Below are 19,497 nucleotides of genomic sequence, written 5' to 3' on the forward strand. Positions count from 1 at the left end.
TCTCTGGGAGTCTTGCCTTCAAACGCAGCCAGAATTTCTGCATTCCAGCTGCCTTCGCGTGCAGGGGCACCGTTGTTTACGTGGCTACAAAGGTTTTAACATCGCTGAACCCTTGATTCGTAGTCCTTATTCCAGTGGACTTGTATAATCATCTGAGCCAAGGGTGATGCTTTTCTTTTGCTGCCTTGTTCTAGCTTTTTACACAGTAAAACCAATGGACTAGCCTTCATAAAAATGTGCTAGATAGCCCAGAACGGGTGTTACTTGTTTCATATTCTGGAAAGCCTGCCTAAGCCTAACATTAAAGTGGAGTCCTGGGATCGCACAAGGAGACTCTTCCAGCTTGATCTGTCTGACACCAAACAAGGACATCTTTGCTCAATGGGCTTGTGTGGAACTAACTAAAAGTTTGTGCCAGTTTACAATTCTTTTCCTAAGGTCCACTTTATCAAGCCAAATATATGCTTCACCGATCAAGGTTTTCTTCATAAACTTTCCTCCATTCGAAACAAGAAGAATCTAGGAAAAAAAGCAAAAAGTGACATATTTCATATGACATTAAAAAGCAGAGTACACTTTAAAAAAAGCGATCCAATCATTTTAACACTTTGCATTAAAAAGGCTATTGCACAAAACATTCCACATGGGTTCATGTCCAGCCCTGTAGCTCAATATTGCCATGGAATATATTCATCATATATGTCGTTTATTTGAGCAATGGCCTATTTTCCCCTCAAGAGGCAGTTTATGGGAAACCTCCATCCAATGAATGTTATTACATCACAAAGACACACATTGGAGTGAAGGACTACAATACACACACGTGCACACACAACAACCCCCCGTTCCTCAGTGCTTTCAAGCTCCAGTCTGCAACCTAGTGACTCTTTTTCAGCTTTTTAAAACTGGTAATTTTAAGGAAAATATAGAAAAAACTCATAATAATAAAACAACAATTAAGAAATATGAATAAGAAATGTAATATGTAGCTATTCAATTGGATCATATATCAAATAATTAATTTCTATTACCAAAAACAAAACAAAGAACAAACAAAACCAAAGTACGAATTAATATTAAATTAATATAAATCAAAATATATCAGATAAATTAAATAATCCATACGTCTACTCTCATAGAATATTATTTATTTAGCTTGTATAGATCATGAAAACTATGTGAAAGGGAAACATTGTGTGACAAAGAAGAAACCAATCTTGATTGAAAGAGGTTTTACATTTACTTATCACTTTGATCAGGACGTGTGTGTATGTGTGTGTATACATACATACACACACCTTTTTCTTTTACAAAAAAAGCACTGTGTGTGTGTTATATATATATATATATATATATATATATATATATATATATATATATATATATATATATATATATATATATGTAGATCTTTGGTCATTCGGGTTTTTTCCTACGTAGAATTGAAGGTGTAAGAGCAACGTTTCGACGAAATCTCATCCGTCATCCTCAGGCTGGTGACTTCACATTCCTATGCAACTGCCGAGATCAAAATTTAATCCCCACATCCTTCCAATTGAAATTCCACTAACCTCCCACCCAATCAGAGCACACCTCCACCCACAGAACACACCCCCTCTGGCAGTTTAAAAAAGAGGAACAAACAGCCACTACCACACACTTCTCCCAGAAGAACGAAGCTGAAGCCACCAGCCTGAGGATGACGGATGAGATTTCGTCGAAACGTTCTTACACCTTCAATTCTACGTGGGAAAAAACCCGAATGACCAAAGATCTACATACAAACACCCGTGAAAACCTCAGAAAACACACACACACACACACACACACACACACACATATATATATATATATATATATATATATATATATATATATATATATATATATATATATATATATATATATATATATATATATATTTATATATATATATACGCGGTGGCTCAGTGGGTTAGGACGCTGAGCGTGTCGATCAGAAGGTCGGCAGTTTGGCGGGTTGAATCCCGAGTACCGCGTAACAGAGTGAGTGCCTGTTACTCATCCCAGCTTCTGCCAACCTAGCAGATCGAAAGCATGTAAAAAATGCAAGTAGAAAAATAGGGACCACTATGGTGGGAAGGTAACAGCGTTCCGTGCACCTTTGGCGTCTAGTCATGCCGGCCACATGACCACGGAGATGTACTCGGACAAGTGCTGGCTCTTCGGCTTTGAAACGGAGATGTGCACCGGCCCCTAGAGTTGGAAACGACTAGCACACATGTGCGGGGGAACCTTTACCTTTAATATATCTTGAGTGTTTTGAACACCTTGCTGGCCCAAATACGGGCCAAATCTTTTTTTTTTTTTGCCTGTATCAGCCCTTACTCAGGCAGTCCATAGGCAGTAGTCACAACTGCGACAATCATTATTTTGCATAAATGTTTTGGATTGCTAACAAAGAATTAAAGGGAGACTGATATAGCCATTTCAAACTTATTTGTTCTCATCAGTCAGCCATACCCTTCTGAGATTTGAACCTGGGCCGATTGCACATTAGGCAATTGTTCTAACCTTTAGGCCACAGGCTCTTTCTCGCTTTGTTAGCTGAGAGGCAAGGGAGATATGTGTTAAGTGTTTGTTAAGTATTTTAGAATACCTTGCTAGGCCCTAAACACGGGACAAAGCGGCCCAGGTTCGAATCTCAGAAGGGTATGGCTGACTGATGAGAACAAATGAGTTTGAAATGGCCATATTAGTGTCCCTTTAATTCTTTGTTAACAATCCAAAAAATTTACACAAATATGAGCTGTCACTGTTGTGACTACAGCCTGTGGATGGCCTTGGGTTAGGCTGAAACAGGCAATAAGATTTGTCCCGTGTTTGGGGCCTAGCAAGGTATTCTAAAATACTTAACAAACACTTAACACACAAACACACACACAGACACACCCTCAGCACTGGAAAATATTGTCGGCTCTTTCCTTAAAAACCCAGAGTTACAATACCACCAAAACAAAAACACTGATAATTTGTCAATGTTGTTGGTTAATGTTGAACTATAGGATAACTGAAATATCTTCCAAATCGTTTGTTCTCTTTTTTAAAGCAGAAACAAAATGGGATTATCTCCAGTCTACAATATGGTCCTTTCAGCAGTTCGAAGAAGGCTCCATGCCCATTTGCACTACTCAGGAGACCCTGGGGACACAGGAAAGCCTTCAGGTGGCCTCAACGACTGTCTAAAAGAATGCAAATGAACACCTGTTTGCAAGGAGTATAAATCCTTCCATTCTCCACCATCCAGTCAGAGCTGAAGAAGCTTCTTGGATGAGAAGTGAAACGTCTTCAAGGGAAAAACAAGAAAGCCCAGTTGCCTCCTGAAAAAAGCAGCTTTAGGATAACTCTGATCTGGATGACTGAGAATCTCCATAAACAAGATGGGATTACAATAACCTCAAATGAGAACTTTTAAAATCTTCCTCTAATTTTTCTACTCAAAATGTCACTTGAAAAATTCACTTATGCTGAAGTAGAAGAGCATGGAAGTGCTGGGGAACGTGGTTTTCTGCAGACAAAATTGGAAGCATTGGTCAAGGTGGCTTGCTAAAATAAGCAAAATAGCTGACAAAATTGGGACGACATTCCTAGAAACATTATAAACACTAGGGTCGGGTGAGTGGATAAAAGATGTATTTCAGAGGCAAATGCGGAAGGTGCGCCGCGTGCCGGGAGTGAGCCAGGTACCTGGAGCGAATGGCCGGAGGGGCTCAGGCCGAGGCGGAAGGTCTCATTGAAGGAAGGCTCCCGGTCGTGCCGGCACACTCTCGTTTTCTTCTTCACCACCCTCTTTTGAGTCCCAAGGTTGACTACGTACAGCTTTACGTATAAATCTGTGGAAACAGATGGTTTGGGCTATTTTATAGAACACTCAGAGATTCGTAATTAACTCAGGGTAGCAAACTTTCACCCATCATTAAGATCTGAAAGGGACTCCTCTTGGCCCTTCCTCCCCTCAGAATCTTAACCTCTGGCTGTACTTTGAGCCTCACGACACCCCCTGTGACCCCAAAGCTGTCCTAGTGGCTATGGAATTTACTGAATAAAATTCTGCAGAAATCTGTATATGAGGGTAAGGTTAAAAGCCCATGAATATTACGAAAGGGAAATAGGGCTATGATTTATTTCAGGACTCACCTTCCACCCACATTAATTCTGTGAAATTCTATTTCTACTCTATTTCTATTTCTTATTCTATTACACCAAGTGGCCTTTACCTGATTAAAATTATCAGGCAACTAGGTTTATTGGATAATTCAGTTCACTGTGTGAGTAGGTTTTAACTTGAATCATATGAATCAGATTGATTTGGTATGAATCAATTAGAACAACAATGGATGAGATTCAAATGCATTTTTGTTTGGAAAGTCTTTTTAATTCACCTAATGAGCAGCAATGAGTTTAGCAAAGGAGGTGAGTGGGGGAGCTCCTACTCCCCCCCCACTCCATCCAGAAACAGATTTTGAGAGCTCATGACCAGGGCAGCAGATGAGGGAGGTTTCAGGGCAGTTTAGCAGGGGGAATTGGCAGCAGAGGCTCCAACTACCGTAGGCTTTAAAGAAGGAAGACCCAAACTACGCCTTGCGCTATTGCAAGGCTAAGCTTGAATCTTTATTGGATGGGGAAGTGAGAAGAGTTTTTATATAGCAATGCATCAGGAAAGTTTACAATTTCCTTGGCAGGCCAGCTGTAGAAAGAGCATAAAATGAAGAGGAAAATCAGAGAATAGTGGGGTGGGGAGTCCCTTTGTCAGACACAAGTACGTGGAACCAGGATAACTCAGAGAAGCAAAAAGTCCAATATAGCATCAGACTTGTCCCCTGGTGGACATTCCACAGTAATCTCAGCAAACCTTTTTATGGAAGAAGTGGAAGATGCTTTGGCATGCCCAACCTCTCTGGGGATTGGAGAAATCCATGAGCCACCTTGAGAAAGTAGAGGCATAAAATTGTGTAGGATGTTCCTCTCCTTCTTTTAAAAGGTAGTGAGATGTCACTGTATAGACTCACAATAGGATGTTACAGGGGGTCTGTTATCGTCCTGTTTTCTATATCTAGGATGTAATGGGACATTGCTAAGGCTATTAAGAATCCTGGGGGGAAATGATCAGGGGCAGAAAAGACTCTGAACTAGTCTCTGGAGACCATAAAAGCTTAGAAGAGGAATGTATTAGAATTGGGACCACAATTTTTTCCCCCTCATCAGATCTTCTGTTCATAGCACAATTGTTTGAGTGGCCATATCCCCAGGCCTGCTGATTTAAGGGTCCAACGTTAGCTCAAGAGGGAGGAAGCCTTCAGTGGGGAGGCCACTAAGTTCTGTCCTAAGTTTGTGCTGAACAACATCTTTATCAACAATCTGAATGAGGAAGTGGAGAGGACATTTATAAATCTACAAAGCTGAGAGGGGTGACTGGTCCTTCAGAAAGCTCTAGAAATTCAACGATTGACAGTTTACAGCGAGAAACATCAGGGCAGGAAAAAGTTAGTGGGTCCTGCGCTAAACAGGGGTGAGATTACATAACCTCCAATGTCCTTTCCAGCTTTATAATTTTAATGGAAAAAAAATGGGACAATGTAATGGACAACCACTTCAGTAGCTCTACCAAGATGTTCCATGGTGGTGTGTGGCTGTGTATGGGGGGAATCAGCAGCTCACCTTAACGTTTGCACATTAAAAACAATTTCACCCAAAGGACAGTCAATTTATAAGAATAATCTTTTCCCCCTTTGTATCTCATGGCAAAAATCCCACTATGTTATTGCTGTACTTAAAATAATTAATATAATATGTGGTTGGGGCCTGATTATTTAAAAATATTTATTAAAATACTGGCTCATGAACAAATGATACCTGGTAAATGATCTGGAGATTTAAACTTGTAAGTTATATTCCTGCATTGCAGGATTTCCACTATTAACTGTTCTCCATCAGTCTTCATTTCCTTTTTTAAGGCAATCTTTATTTCACCCATTACCTGAGTTTTACCTGTAATAATAGAAGAAAGCAGAATTAATTTAGCTCTACTAAAAGGAAATGCTGCTTTTCTGCCAGATTACGCCGACATCCCAGAATTTGGAACAGAAAGAGTAAAAAGGGCAAGGGAAAAGGAAAAAAAGAAAGAGAAAATCCAAAATATAACTAATAGGAAAGAAAGTGTAGAGACGTGACTTCCAACCTTTATCACAAGCACAAACAAGTTTTACCTCTCCTCCATTAGAAATGACTGTCTCTTTATACCATATCCCACCTCTTATCCACTGCACAAGCCCACAAAACATCGTATTTCCTATCCCAGGGTCAGCAGAAAGTTCACAATGAGTTACCAGAAGTAACAATATGATTTGTTTTAATCTTGATCAAGTAAACCAACTTTACAATCTTTCTTTAGCTCATTTAAATATTGTTGCAGGATTTGATTTCTTCACATTCTACCCCACCCATCTCACCTAAGTGACATTTTAGCAAGCCTGTTTTTTAAATCCAATAAAACATATTATCCAGGTCCCTTTCTTGGTTTATCATTTGCATTTTCCTTGATGTCCAGTTTCTTTTGTACAGTCAGTGAGATTTCTTTTCCGAGTCATTCTTGGATTTCATTTTAAAATCCACTTTTGGGACCACCACTATCTAGTCAGATAAATTTATCCCACATTTGTCATTTCTTCAATGTCATGTTTTGGACAAAATGTATCCATAGAGGAAGGCATCATCTATGACACTGTTGATATTGTGGCTATTAATTTCAAGCTCTGTTCTTCAAAACTCTCTAATATTTTCAGTGTTGTAATGTTTTGCTCATTTTTAGGTCTCAGTTAATTTACAAAAAGTAGATTTGTGGTCATCCCCCCCCCCGCTTTTAAGTCTTTAATCCCCTCTAGTGTCTATTTTTTGAAATTATAAACTTATTTATCTTAGTTATGGCTTGCAAAAACCAAAATATATTTATTTCCCATGAGAAGTTGTCTGTTTTTTATAATTGGTTCTAAAATCGTATTGTAATAATTTCCATATTCTAATATTATCTACATCCTTAGTCTGTTTATAACTTCCTAAGATAGGAGTCTTCAAACTTGGCCCTTTTAGAACTTGTGAACTTCAACTCCCAGAATTCCTCAGCCAGGCACGCTAGCTGAGGAATTCTGGGAGTTGAAGTCCACAAGTCATAAAAGAGCCAAGTTTGAAGACCCCTGTCTTAAGATAAAAATCTTATTTAGTTTTTTCCCATTTATTTCAAAGTCTTTCAATATTTAAGCTTACAATTAAAATTTCATTTCATTCAGGATTGAAGGCAAACTCATCTGACATTTTCTAAGTTGTCATCCTGAAGCTCTCTAATAGCTTGCAAGAATTCAATAAACAACTTCCAGAAGTTATTAGAAAATGAGGTTAGTGAACAGTGCCCTCTTAAAGGTCTCAACTGCAGTTGCAAGCAAGAAGGCAATTCTTGTCATCTCCCATCACTTACACCTGTCGGAGACCCTACTCCTACATTCTCCTTGCGAGAAGCAGCCGTCTGGAGCACAGGTGGGCAATCTCCTGCTCTGTCCTTATTCTGAGGGCCAAAGCTTCCCAGATGGGTCAATGGGGGCTGAGCCCAACAGGATATATTTTTCATAATGATTCCTATATCAGTATAACTAATTTTATATACTAGTTTTAATTATCCTTGTACATCACTGGATGGGATAAATTGTCCCTTTTCTCACAATCTAATTGGAGATGCATGCAGTTTAGATGAATAAGGTTTTCTTACTGACAGTAGGTTCTTTACACCAGAGGTCCCCAACCCTTTGGGCACCAGGGACCGGTTCCGTGGACAGAGGTTTTTCCATGGACCGGAGGGTGTGTGGTTTTGTGTGCTGCCTGCATCCCGTGGATGGGTCTTTGCTTGTTTGTGCGGACCGGTTGCTGGAATGCCACTGTCTGGTACTGGTCCATGGACTGGGGGTTGGGGACCCCTGCTTTACACTGAAAGGGCTATCATTGCTACCATCATAGCATTTTTGAGTACAATAAAAAGTAGAGTTTATTTCTTACAAAAATAGCATCTAGATTAATAGAATAGCAACAAATATTTTCTACAGACTCCTAGATAATTCATTTTGAATTGAGATAGACACTTTACCTTCAATTTCTGTTAATCCTACCCCTGATTGCTTCAAGGCTTCTTGTCCATTCTGGCTCATCTTTCCTCTGTTGAAAAACATAGATGGTCTGCTGTTAACAAAGGCGATTCTGTAAATGTATAAATATATAAATATAGAGAACTCCAAAAAAAATTGCAGTTGATCACAGAGAAGTAAGTAGCATAGTAAAAATATGCAAGGCTCTTGATTCCCTATTTGAAAAAGGCAGCTGCTTTCAATAGAAGAAAAACACTCAGAGCTGCCACATCTGGCCTGCAACGTGATGCGTAACTACTGAATGGCGACAAAGACGCGGCAGCAGCTTTAAAGTTTTGCCACTGCGCAGTGTTAACCTCACTGAATATGAGCCAAAGCCAGTGGCACCAAGAGCCTGCTGAGCTTTCTAGATTAACCAAGTTGGGCTCAGTGCTGCTGCTGCCGACGAAAGAAGCCACTTGCAGCCCCCGTGTGTGCCACAATGGCCCCTCGTGAATGGTCCTGGCGTCCTTGAGGAGACTCAGTGGCTGGAAACGGGACGGGAGGGCAGACAAGGCAGCTGCTTCCTGCTCTCTCTTTTCTCTGTGATTAGCAACAAAGACAGCCCACGATAAAAAGCCCGTACATTCTTGGAATGGGGAAATGGTTGCTGTCCCCCGTGGCGGTGGTGGTGGTGGTGGCGGTGTTGCCGTTGCTTCCTTCACTGTCCACACTGTATCCGCTGCCAAAGGTGCTGGTGGATGAGCCAGTGGAAGAGACCGAGCTTTCTCCTGGCCTGTGGTTGGCAGACCTGGCTGTAGGGAGTAGAAAGAGTGACAGGGATTGGATCCCACCAGTTGGCTGAGCTGATAAAACCGTAAGCAATTTAATTAAGGTCTGGCAATTTGCAAGATGGAATGTAAAGTATGCTCACAAGATTCTCCCGCCTTGTGCTGAATTTTGGCTTTAGGGTTATGCCATACCTTTTCTGGGTGGGCTACCTGGGTGTAATTGGGCTGTAATTACAGAATCTGAAGTTAGCATAGCTGATGGCTATGTTAGCTAGGGCCCTGGCGGAAGGCTACTCTGGCCAAACAATACATTGTTCCCATAATTTCCTCAGAGTTATTGGATACTTAACTGCATTAATCTATCAGTAAAGATGCCATTGTAGAACTAAGTCTTTTTAATTCAGGTAGCTCAAATATTACAATATGAACAACAACTGTTAAAAATACAGTAAATAGCCAATTTGATTGAAGTCTTATCAGTTAAATCTCAGCTATTATACAATCAGTTTCTTGACTAAAAGTGCTTGAATATATTTCTTCAGCTCTAGTTAAAACTACGCGCAACCATTGGGACTGTTTAATTTCAATTCCCCAAAATGATCTAAGGAAACAATACAAGTCTGTAGCAAGTCATCTTGAGAGACCTGGAAGTTATGTCAGGATGCTTTTTGTTGACTACAGCTTGGCTTTCAACATCATTTTGCTGAGCATTCTCATTGAGAAGCTGACTGACTTGAAATTCTCCCCTGCCATCTGCGCTTGGATTCAAGACTTTCTTAGGGATCGGTTACAAACAGTGAGGGTCAGGTCTGCTTTGTCCACCCCCCTGAAGCTTTGCACGGGCACGCCACAGGGCTGTGTGCTTAGCCCCTACCTGTACTCTTTATACACTTATGATTTATTTATTTATTCATTGAATTTATATACTGCCCTATTCCCGAAGGACTCAGGGCGGTTCACAGGGCATGTTAAAACAATACAAAAAGAGAGAATAAAATAAAATTAAATTAATACAAGCCCACAAAATTAAGATAACATTAAAATTGAAATTGAAATTGAAATTTAATTTAATTAATTTAATTTAATTAATTTAATTAATTTAATTTAATTTAATTAATTTAATTAATTTAATTTAATTTAATTTAATTTAATTTAATTTAATTTAAAATCCCTCAGTCCAGGCCAGACAATTCAAACAACCAGGTTTTTTTGTGTATCATCATCATCATCAATCAAATTGGTATCATCAGATTGTGTATCATCTGACCCATCCACTGCGATAATCAAGTACGCAGATGATACGACTGTGGTGGGTCTTATTACAGGTGGGGATGAGACAGCATATAGGGCGGAGGTACAAAAACTATCCATATGGTGTAGTAACAACAACTTGCACCTAAACATTGGCAAGACGAAAGAGATGGTGTTAGACTTCCGGAGAAAAAAGGAGGAACCTGCCCCACTTTACATTGGGGAGGACTGTGTGGAGAGAGTTTCCTCCTTTAAATTTCTGGGAGTCTATCTCTGTGAAGATCTGACCTGGAAAGTTAACACAACCCAGGTGGCTAGAAAGGCCCAACAGAGGCTTCACTTTCTTAGGGTCTTGCGGAAGGACAGGGTAGAACAATGGCTAATGACCCTCTTTTACCGGTCCATTATAGAGAGCGTCCTCTCGTACTGTATTGTGGTTTGGTATGCTGGTCTGACAGCCGTGGACAGGAAAGTATCACAGAGGGTAGTGAGCACAGCACAAGACATTGTGGGCTGTCCCCTGACACCACTGGAAGAACTCGCCAGGGCTCGTTGCCTTGGAAGAGTGAGGAAGATTCTCAGGGATGACTCACACCCTGGACGGTATCTCTTTACTCTCCTACCATCGGGTAGGAGATATAGGAGTATAGCCAGCCGTACCAACAGGCTGAAAAATAGCTTTTATCCGTGGGCTGTTAGGCTTTTGAATGGGATATAATCTCTGTGAACTTATGCAGAATTGACTTGGGAGGCCGGTGTGTGGTGTAGTTGGTTCACATGGTGTGGTAGGATGGAGGGTTTGTTGTCACTGTGTGTTGGGGGGAGGAAGCACGGGGAGAGGCTCAGCTAATCTCAATGTACACATGTTGTACTTTGACAATAAAAGGTTTATTATTTATTTATTTTATTTATTATTTAATGATCCCAAATTCAGGAGGGGGAGCCAAAATGGAGAGAAGGCAGAAACACCTATAAAGAACCCCTCCTAAAAGTTTACTTTTTTATCATCTCTTTTTTAAACTTTTGTTTTAAATAGCCCATTTTATTTGATGTTTATCCTTCCACTTCCCCCCCCCCCACAATGGGACAGACTTATGCTGGCCTATTGGAAGCTTCAACATATAGGAAGAGTAGAGAAAATCTTCATAGAAAAAAGAAAAGCGAGAAGAGGCTCTGACCACAACATGGCCAGGGAGTGCTGACCACCCCTGCAGAGAAGGGTGAGAAGGGAGGGGTCATTCAGCTGGGGGAGAGAGGTTTAGGTTTAGGTTTATTAAATTTTTATACCGCCCTTCTCCCGAAGGACTCAGGGCGGTGAACAGGGCATATCATAAAACTACAAAAATACAAAAGTTAAAAAAGACTTAAATTATTGCCCACAGTAAAAACAATAGAATATATATATAAATATTAAAACCCTAAATAACTCCCCATCAGGCCAGGCCAGCTTGTTCAAATAAATGGGTCTTTAACCCGCGCCGGAAGGAGCGGAGATCCGGTGCCATCCGGAGCTCAACCGGCAGCTGATTCCACAATGCCGGAGCGCCCACAGAGAAGGCCCTCCCCCTGGGGGCCACCAGCCGACATTCTCTGACTGGAGGCACCCTGAGGAGGCCCTCTCTGTGGGAACGCACGGGGCGGAGGGGAGTCGACGCCGGCAGCAGGTGGTCCCCGAGGTATTCCAGACCCATGCCATGTAAGGACTTAAAAACCATCACTAAGACCTTGAACCTCACCCGGAAGACAACTGGTAACCAATGCAGCTCGCGGAGCAAAGGTGTAACATGGGAGTACTGGGAAACTCCCAAGACAACTCTCGCGGCCGCATTCTGTACCAGTTGGAGCCTCCGAGTGGTCTTCAAGGGAAGCCCCATGTAGAGAGCATTGCAATAGTCAAGACGAGAGGTCACGAGCGCATGAGTGACCGTACACAGGGCATCCCGGTCTAGATAGGGCCGCAACTGACGCACCAGGCGAACCTGTGCGAAAGCCCCCCTAGTCACGGCTACTACATGATCTTCTAAGGTAAGCCGTGCATCTAGGAGGACTCCCAAGTTGCGAGCCCTATCTACGGGGGGTAAAGACTCACCCCCCATAGAAAGTGATGGAACATTTTGAATGTCCCGGGATGCCGGAATGTACAGCCACTCAGTCTTGTCAGGGTTGAGTTGAAGTCTGTTCCTCCCCATCCAGACCCGAACCGCCTCCAGGCAACGGGACATCACAGCGAGGGCATCACTGGGGTGGTTTGGGGTCGAAATGAAAAGTTGGGTATCATCAGCATATTGATGATTGTTGTTGTTGTTAGTTGCGAAGTCGTGTCCGACCCATCGCGACCCTATGGACAATGTTCCTCCAGGCCTTCCTGTCCTCTACCATCTTCTGGAGTCCATTTAAGCTCACGCCTACTGCTTCAGTGACTCCATCCAGCCACCTCATTCTCTGTCGTCCCCTTCTTCTATTGCCCTCAATCTTTCCCAGCATTAGGCTCTTCTCCAGTGAGTCCTTCCTTCTCATTAGATGGCCAAAGTATTTGAGTTTTAGCTTCAGGATCTGGCCTTCTAAAGAGCAGTCAGGGTTGATCTCCTCTAGGACTGACCGGTTTGATCGCCTTGCAGTCCAAGGGACTCGCAGGAGTCTTCTCCAGCACCATAGTTCAAAGGCTTCAATTCTTTGGCGCTCAGCCTTTCTTATGGTCCAGCTTTCACTGCCATACATTGCAACTGGGAAGACCATAGCCTTGACTATACGTACTTTTGTTGACAGGGTGATGTCTCTGCTTTTTAGTGTGCTGTCTAGATTTGCCATGGCTTTCCTCCCCAGGAGCAAGCGTCTTTTAATTTCTTGGCTACAGTCCCCATCTGCAGTGATCTTGGAGCCCAGGAAAATAAAATCTGTCACTACCTCCATTTCTTCCCCATCTATTTGCCAGGAATTGAGAGGGCCAGATGCCATGATCTTGGTTTTCTTAATGTTTAGTTTCAACCCACATTTTGCACTCTCCTTCTTCACTCGCAACAAGAGGCTCTTTAGTTCCTCTTCACTTTCTGCCATTAGAGTGGTATCATCTGCATATCTTAGGTTGTTGATGTTTCTTCCGGCAATCTTAATTCCAACTTTTGATTCATCTAGCCCTGCCTTTCTCATGATGTGCTCTGCATATAAGTTAAATAGGCAAGGCGACAGTATGCAGCCTTGCCGGACTCCTTTCCCAATTTTGAACCAATCAGTGGTTCCGTGTCCAGTTCTCACTGTTGCTTCTTGGCCTACATATAGGTTTCTCAAGAGACAAATAAGATGGTCTGGTATGCCCATCTCTTTAAGAACTTGCCAGAGTTTGTTATGATCCACACAATCAAAGGCTTTAGCATAGTCAATGAAGCAGAAGTAGATGTTTTTCTGGAACTCTCTAGCTTTCTCCATGATCCAGCGTATGTTAGCAATTTGATCTCTAGTTCCTCTGCCTCTTCGAAATCCTGCCTGTACTTCTGGTAGTTCTCGATCCACATACTGCTGGAGTCTAGCTTGTAGAATTTTAAGCATAACTTTACTAGCATGAGAAATGAGTGCAATGGTGCGATAGTTTGAACATTCTTTGGCACTGCCTTTCTTTGGAATTGGAATGTAAACTGATCTTTTCCAATGGAATGTAAACTGATCTTTTGATGATACCCAACTCCAAAACCACGAATGATCTCACCCAGCGGTTTCATGTAGATGTTGAACAGGAGAGGCGAGAGAACCGAACCCTGAGGAACTCCACAAACGAGAGACCTAGGGGCCGATCTCTGCCCCCCTGCCAACACCGACTGCGAACGTCCCAGGAGATAGGAGGAGAACCACCGAAGAACTGTGCCTCCCACTCCCAATCCCCTGAGACGCCGCAGCAGGATACCATGGTCGATGGTATCGAAAGCCGCCGAGAGGTCTAATAGGACTAGGACAGAGGAATATCCCCTATCCCGGGCCCTCCAGAGATCATTCACCAGAGCGACCAATGCCGTCTCCGTGCTGTACCCGGGCCTGAAACCTGATTGGTACGGGTCCAGATAATCCGCTTCATCCAGGACCAGAGGGAGCTGATGCGCCACCACACTCTCAACAACCTTCGCAAGAAAGCGAAGGTTGGAGACTGGACGAAAGTTGTTCAAGACAGCTGGGTCCAAGGCAGGCTTCTTGAGGAGAGGTCTCACCACCGCCTCCTTCAAGACGGTGGGGAAATTACCCTCACTCAAAGAAGCAGATATCACCGCCTGGAACCAGCCTCGTGTCCTCTCCCTGGCTGCATAAACCAGCCAGGAAGGGCACGGATCCAATAAACATGTGGTGGAGCTCAACCTCCCCATAATCCTGTCCACTTCATCAGGGGTCACAGAATCAAACTCCTCCCAGATAACATTGACAAGACCGCCCGTGTCCTGATCGTCAGACTCTGCCCAGCTGGAGTCCAAACCGGTCCGAATCCGAGCGATTTTATCCGACAGATGTTGACCAAACTCCTCGGCACGACCCTGCAAGGGATCCTCCCTCACCTCCTGATTAAGGAGGGAGCGAGTCACCCTAAACAGGGCGGCCGGGCGATTATCTGCGGACGCGATGAGGGCAGAGAAGTAATTGCACCTCGCTGCCCTCATCGCTGCGAGATAAGACCTAATATAGGTTCTTAACCGCAACCGGTCGGATTCGGATCGGCTGGACCTCCAGCAGCTCTCTAGGCCCCGTTTCCGACACTTCATCTCCCGGAGCTCTGCGGAGAACCATGGAGCTCGATGGGATCTGCACCGGGTCAGGGGCCGCAAGGGTACAACTCGGTCCAGTGCCTCAGTGGCTGCCCTTTCCCAGGCTTCCACTAAGGCATCCGCCGAGCTGTGAGCGACGGAGGCAGGTGGGGATCCCAGCGCTGCCTGGAACCCGTCAGGGTCCATTAAGCGTCTGGGGCGGTACCATCTAGTTGGTTCCGCATCCCCACGGTGGGGGGTGGCAAGACGGAAGACCAGCCGCAGGAGGTGATGATCGGCCCATGACAGGGGCATAATAAATGGAGAGCCCCCACCAAGATCATCCAACCACCGTCCAGATAAAAAAACCAAGTCAAGGGTGTGGCCTCCCTCATGAGTTGGTTCAGAAATTACCTGCGTCAGGTCCATGGCCGTCATGGAAGCCATGAACTCCCAGGCTAACTCAGATGACCCTCCCAGGGATGGTAGATTGAAGTCACCCAAAACTAGAAGTTTGGGGAACTCAATCAGCAAACCGGAGAGGACATCGAGTAGCTCGGGCAGGGCTGCCGCTGTGTGACTAGGCGAAACATACACCAGCAGCAAGCCCAACTGCGCCCCCGAACCAAACCTCAAAAAGAGAGACTCACACCCGACTATCTGAGGAACGGTGGTCTCCCGCGGACATAAGGTCTCCCTAATAACTACCGCCACTCCCCTGCCCCTACCTTGAGCCCGAGGCCGGTGTAGCGCTCGGAAACCTGGTGGGCAAAGGTCAACCAAAGGGACCCCACCCTCTGGACCCAACCAGGTCTCGGTGATACAAGCCAGGTCCGCATACTCGCACTCCACCAGATCCCGCACAAGGGGAGCCTTATTAACCACGGACCTGGCATTCAGGTACACCAGCCGGAGCTCAGGAGGCTGCACATCCTCGCTCCCGGCACCTCAGGGAAGAACCAGAGGGTCGGAGCGCCTCACCGCTTGCAAACAGCGGAGACGGCCCTCCCGGTAACGATACGGCCCTCTGTCCATACGCCTGCTGCCATACCCCAGTGTCGTGGGAATCGGTAATCGGTAAGAGAGGGGCGTGAATTTTAATTTTAATTTTAATTTAATTTTAATTTGTTTAATTGTGGGCTAGTCTTATTTAATTCTATTTTAAAGTGTACTTATTTGTATTGTTTTAACTCGCCCTGTAAACCGCCCTGAGTCCTTCGGGAATAGGGTGGTATATTAAATCAATTAAATAAATAAATAAAGCCACCAATATTCCCTGCAGCCTAATCGAGACGCTCTAGGAACATCAAGTCATAGAGCCGTGAGAAGACAACAGGGACCTAAAAGAAGTTATCTTGTCCTGAAGCTTCCTCAGCTCCATCTCCCTTTGTTTTTTGGAAGCCCCTCAAGATCCGGCTTGAGTCACTTGCAACCATCAGATGTTGAGCTGGCTTGCCAAGAATAAAGAATTTTCAAACAGAAAAAATGCCTCACTGTGGATATCTCTGTGCAAAAAGGACAGCCTTTACCAGTCCCAGATCTGAGCAGCTGGCCTCCAGGGTTAAATAGGGACGGCTGTGGCTGCTGTGGGACCAAGGCTGGCCGGCCTATGAGATCTCTTAATGGTGGGTGGTGGTTGGGGAGCAAAGTTGGAGCTGGCGAAGGGACCCTTCAGGAGATGCCAGAATGGGAGAGGGCGGGGGTGAAATAAAATAAACAAATAAACACTGAGAAAACGTTTATGTGAGGCCCAAAGTCCTTAAATATCTTTCACCAAACTGAGGTCGCTGTATGAAGATAGTGGCACTGATGTACTAGACATTCAACTTTATTATTGGGCTTTCTTGTTATTTTCTATATTGCTATGAAATGAGATTTTTTTTGTGTGAATATTGCCCTCTTTGGGTCAAATTAGAAATATGTGTAACTCTTTTGAAATCTTGACAAGTTTTAGTCGTTAGGTATATTAATTAGGGATTATTTGCTTCCAAACTTGGAAGCTGCTATGCATATTTGATTATTAATATTTAAGATCTGAACTAGAATCACATGAAAAATTGACACCATGGAATAATCTATGATTCGAAGAGAAGATGTTTTATTAGAAAGCATGGGTTAAAAAGGGATAAAATTGGTTTATTTATAATGGTTGTTTTAATGATTTGCTACGGTACGTTCTGACTTTAGGACTTACCCAGAGTTTTTGCTTGGCATTATCTACAGCTGAAACATGCATTGACAAAATTGCACAGCCCAGGTACCTCAATGGCTGGAATGCTAGTATGCTTAAGAAATTCTTGAAGTGAATCAACAATTAAACTTTACTTAGAGTTAAAAAAACTGGATGAATATTACCATAATTACACACTGGAAATGTAAAAGGAGGAAATATGCATCCTTAGAAAATTAATGGATCCAAATCTTAAGAAATGTAAAATATACTTAAGAATGAAACTAACTCAACAAAAAAATACTGTTTCTTTTTTATTCGTTCTCAAATAATGTTTGAAAATGCTGGTTATTATATTTGCATGTTTGCCTTTGCATCCCTGAATCTTTTTTTTTTTAAAATTCCATTTATATCCCGCCCTTCTCCGAAGACTCAGGGCGGCTTACAAGCTTAGCAGTAGCCTTCATTCTATGTATATGCCTGCTTGTTAGGGCTTTCACACACACCCCAAGCGGCATTATTACAAAGTCAGCTTAATTGCCCCCAACAATCTGGGTCCTCAGATGTTCCAAATATGTGTTTACAACACAAAGTGGAAAGCGCAAAGCAGGCAGCGTACCCAGCACAAAACCTACCTAGCCATTCACAGCCAACATCTGACTGAGTTAGAATGACATTGCCCTTCCTTGTGGACGCTGGGAGGCTGATTAAATAAAGGCAGGGAAGAGGAGGCCACATAGCTAATATGAGGAAAAATTGTACCTCCTGTTTATTCAGAAAACAATCAGGTCGTTTAGGTTCCTGGAATGGCGGAAGGCCCATCCTGCTTTTTGATCAGGATACAAAAGAGTTTGGGAACAAGCTAATTTCCAGCTCCTCTTGTCTACCACACCACGAACAAATGAACATACTCCAGTTGAAATTCAATGGTTGCCTTCACTGAGTCTCTCTATTCAACTTCCAGGGAAGAATTTTCTTTTGAAAGGTAGATTTTTCACAGCAGAATACATAACATATGTCAAAGTGATAGCACCAACACAACAAAACAACAACAAGCCGTCCATGTTGTAATTCATGTATGCCACAACAGACTTTAGTTATACAAAAAGATTGGTTAATCATGCTTAAGGAGTTCAAATTAAAAACGCATGCCATTTATTTGGCAATATCAGCATGATACATTCGAGATTTGGAGGAGGATGGACACTCTCTGTGTTAGAAAGCTTAACTATTTATGTGTCTAGCACTTCAGCAATTAAGAAGTCTCTTTTAACCCAGTAGAACAGGGGTATTTAAACGTGGCCCTTTTATGACTTGTGGACTTCAACTCCCAGAATTCCTCAACTAGGCACGCTGGCTGAGGAATTCTGGGAGTTGAAGTCCACAAGTCATAAAAGGGCCAGGTTTGAAGACCCCTGCAGTAGAATATTACCGCTACGAGCGGAGGAGTAACTTCACTGCGCAATGAATTAGCAGGCCCGGCCAGAAGGCATTCAATTCGGGCCAGGGGCTCCGGGGCCAGATGTCTTTCTGCTCACCTCCTTCAGGGTTGAAGGGTCCATCGGACATCACTTTCCTGAGGGCTAGTTGGCTTTGCTCTTTGCTGTCACTGGCTGGTGGAGGCAGATTGTCAGACTGAGTTCTTTGAATTGGGAGGACTCCCGCTACGCTGTGTCTGTGCAGCTTCCTTGCATGATTAGACTGACCGCTTTTATGGTTAGCTGTGGCAGTTATGGGTGAAATGGAAACCCACAATATGTACCTCAGATGGAACCAGCTTAAATGTTAGTCATGCAAACAGAAATAGGGAAATTCTCTTTTCTGCATTTAAATAGGCAAGTTTCTTTGAATTCCAAAGAGACATCACATGAAGAGCAGTAAATGGTAATTAAACTGGCTGTTTCTTTTTAATTAAAATAAAAGGATAAAGAAGACAGAGGATTTTATTTCCTGCCTTTTGTGTTACGCAACAGTGACTGGGCACCAATTATAATGGAGACAACAAATGGTTGCCACAGTTGGATTATACTAATTTGCCACACACTAAATCCTCAACCTCTAATTCCACGAAAGAATGATTTACACGTGGTGAAATACAGAAAAGCTGTAATTGTTAAGCCTCATTGCTAACTAACATTTTTAAATACCCCCATATAATATAGGCTTTGTAGGGATAATGATTACATGGTTAACAAAGCCAGTATCTAATTTTAATTGCAGCCAATGAATGTCTGTCTGTGTGATTGTACTATATTATCATTGACTGAAGAAAACATTTTAAGGCTATTGCTTTTTAAAAAATAATTTTGTCAAAAGAAAAGAACATTTACCAGTATAAAACTGAACCAAATATATTCTTTCATTTTGTTTTTAAAATTCTGATACTTTACAACAGATCTACCCCATTTGATTTTGAAATTCAG

At 42.9% G+C, this 19,497-nt stretch overlaps 1 protein-coding gene across 1 annotated transcript in view; it reads right to left on the reverse strand.

Moving 5' to 3' along the window:
- Positions 1 to 378: 378 nt before the first annotated feature.
- Positions 379 to 19,497, reverse strand: part of PCLO (piccolo presynaptic cytomatrix protein) — a gene marked incomplete at both ends in the record, with an annotated part of 105,216 nt that continues 86,097 nt past the window's right edge. The window contains 6 exons of the mRNA XM_081330814.1: positions 379 to 519; positions 3,727 to 3,872; positions 5,893 to 6,027; positions 8,168 to 8,235; positions 8,791 to 8,959; positions 18,613 to 18,795. Of these exons, the coding sequence (XP_081186940.1) occupies positions 379 to 519; positions 3,727 to 3,872; positions 5,893 to 6,027; positions 8,168 to 8,235; positions 8,791 to 8,959; positions 18,613 to 18,795 (842 nt within the window). The remainder of the gene's footprint in view (positions 520 to 3,726; positions 3,873 to 5,892; positions 6,028 to 8,167; positions 8,236 to 8,790; positions 8,960 to 18,612; positions 18,796 to 19,497) is intronic.

Source organism: Vipera berus, assembly GCF_964194415.1.
Source record: "Vipera berus genome assembly, chromosome: 6".
In the NCBI taxonomy this organism is placed as follows: domain Eukaryota; kingdom Metazoa; phylum Chordata; class Lepidosauria; order Squamata; family Viperidae; genus Vipera; species Vipera berus.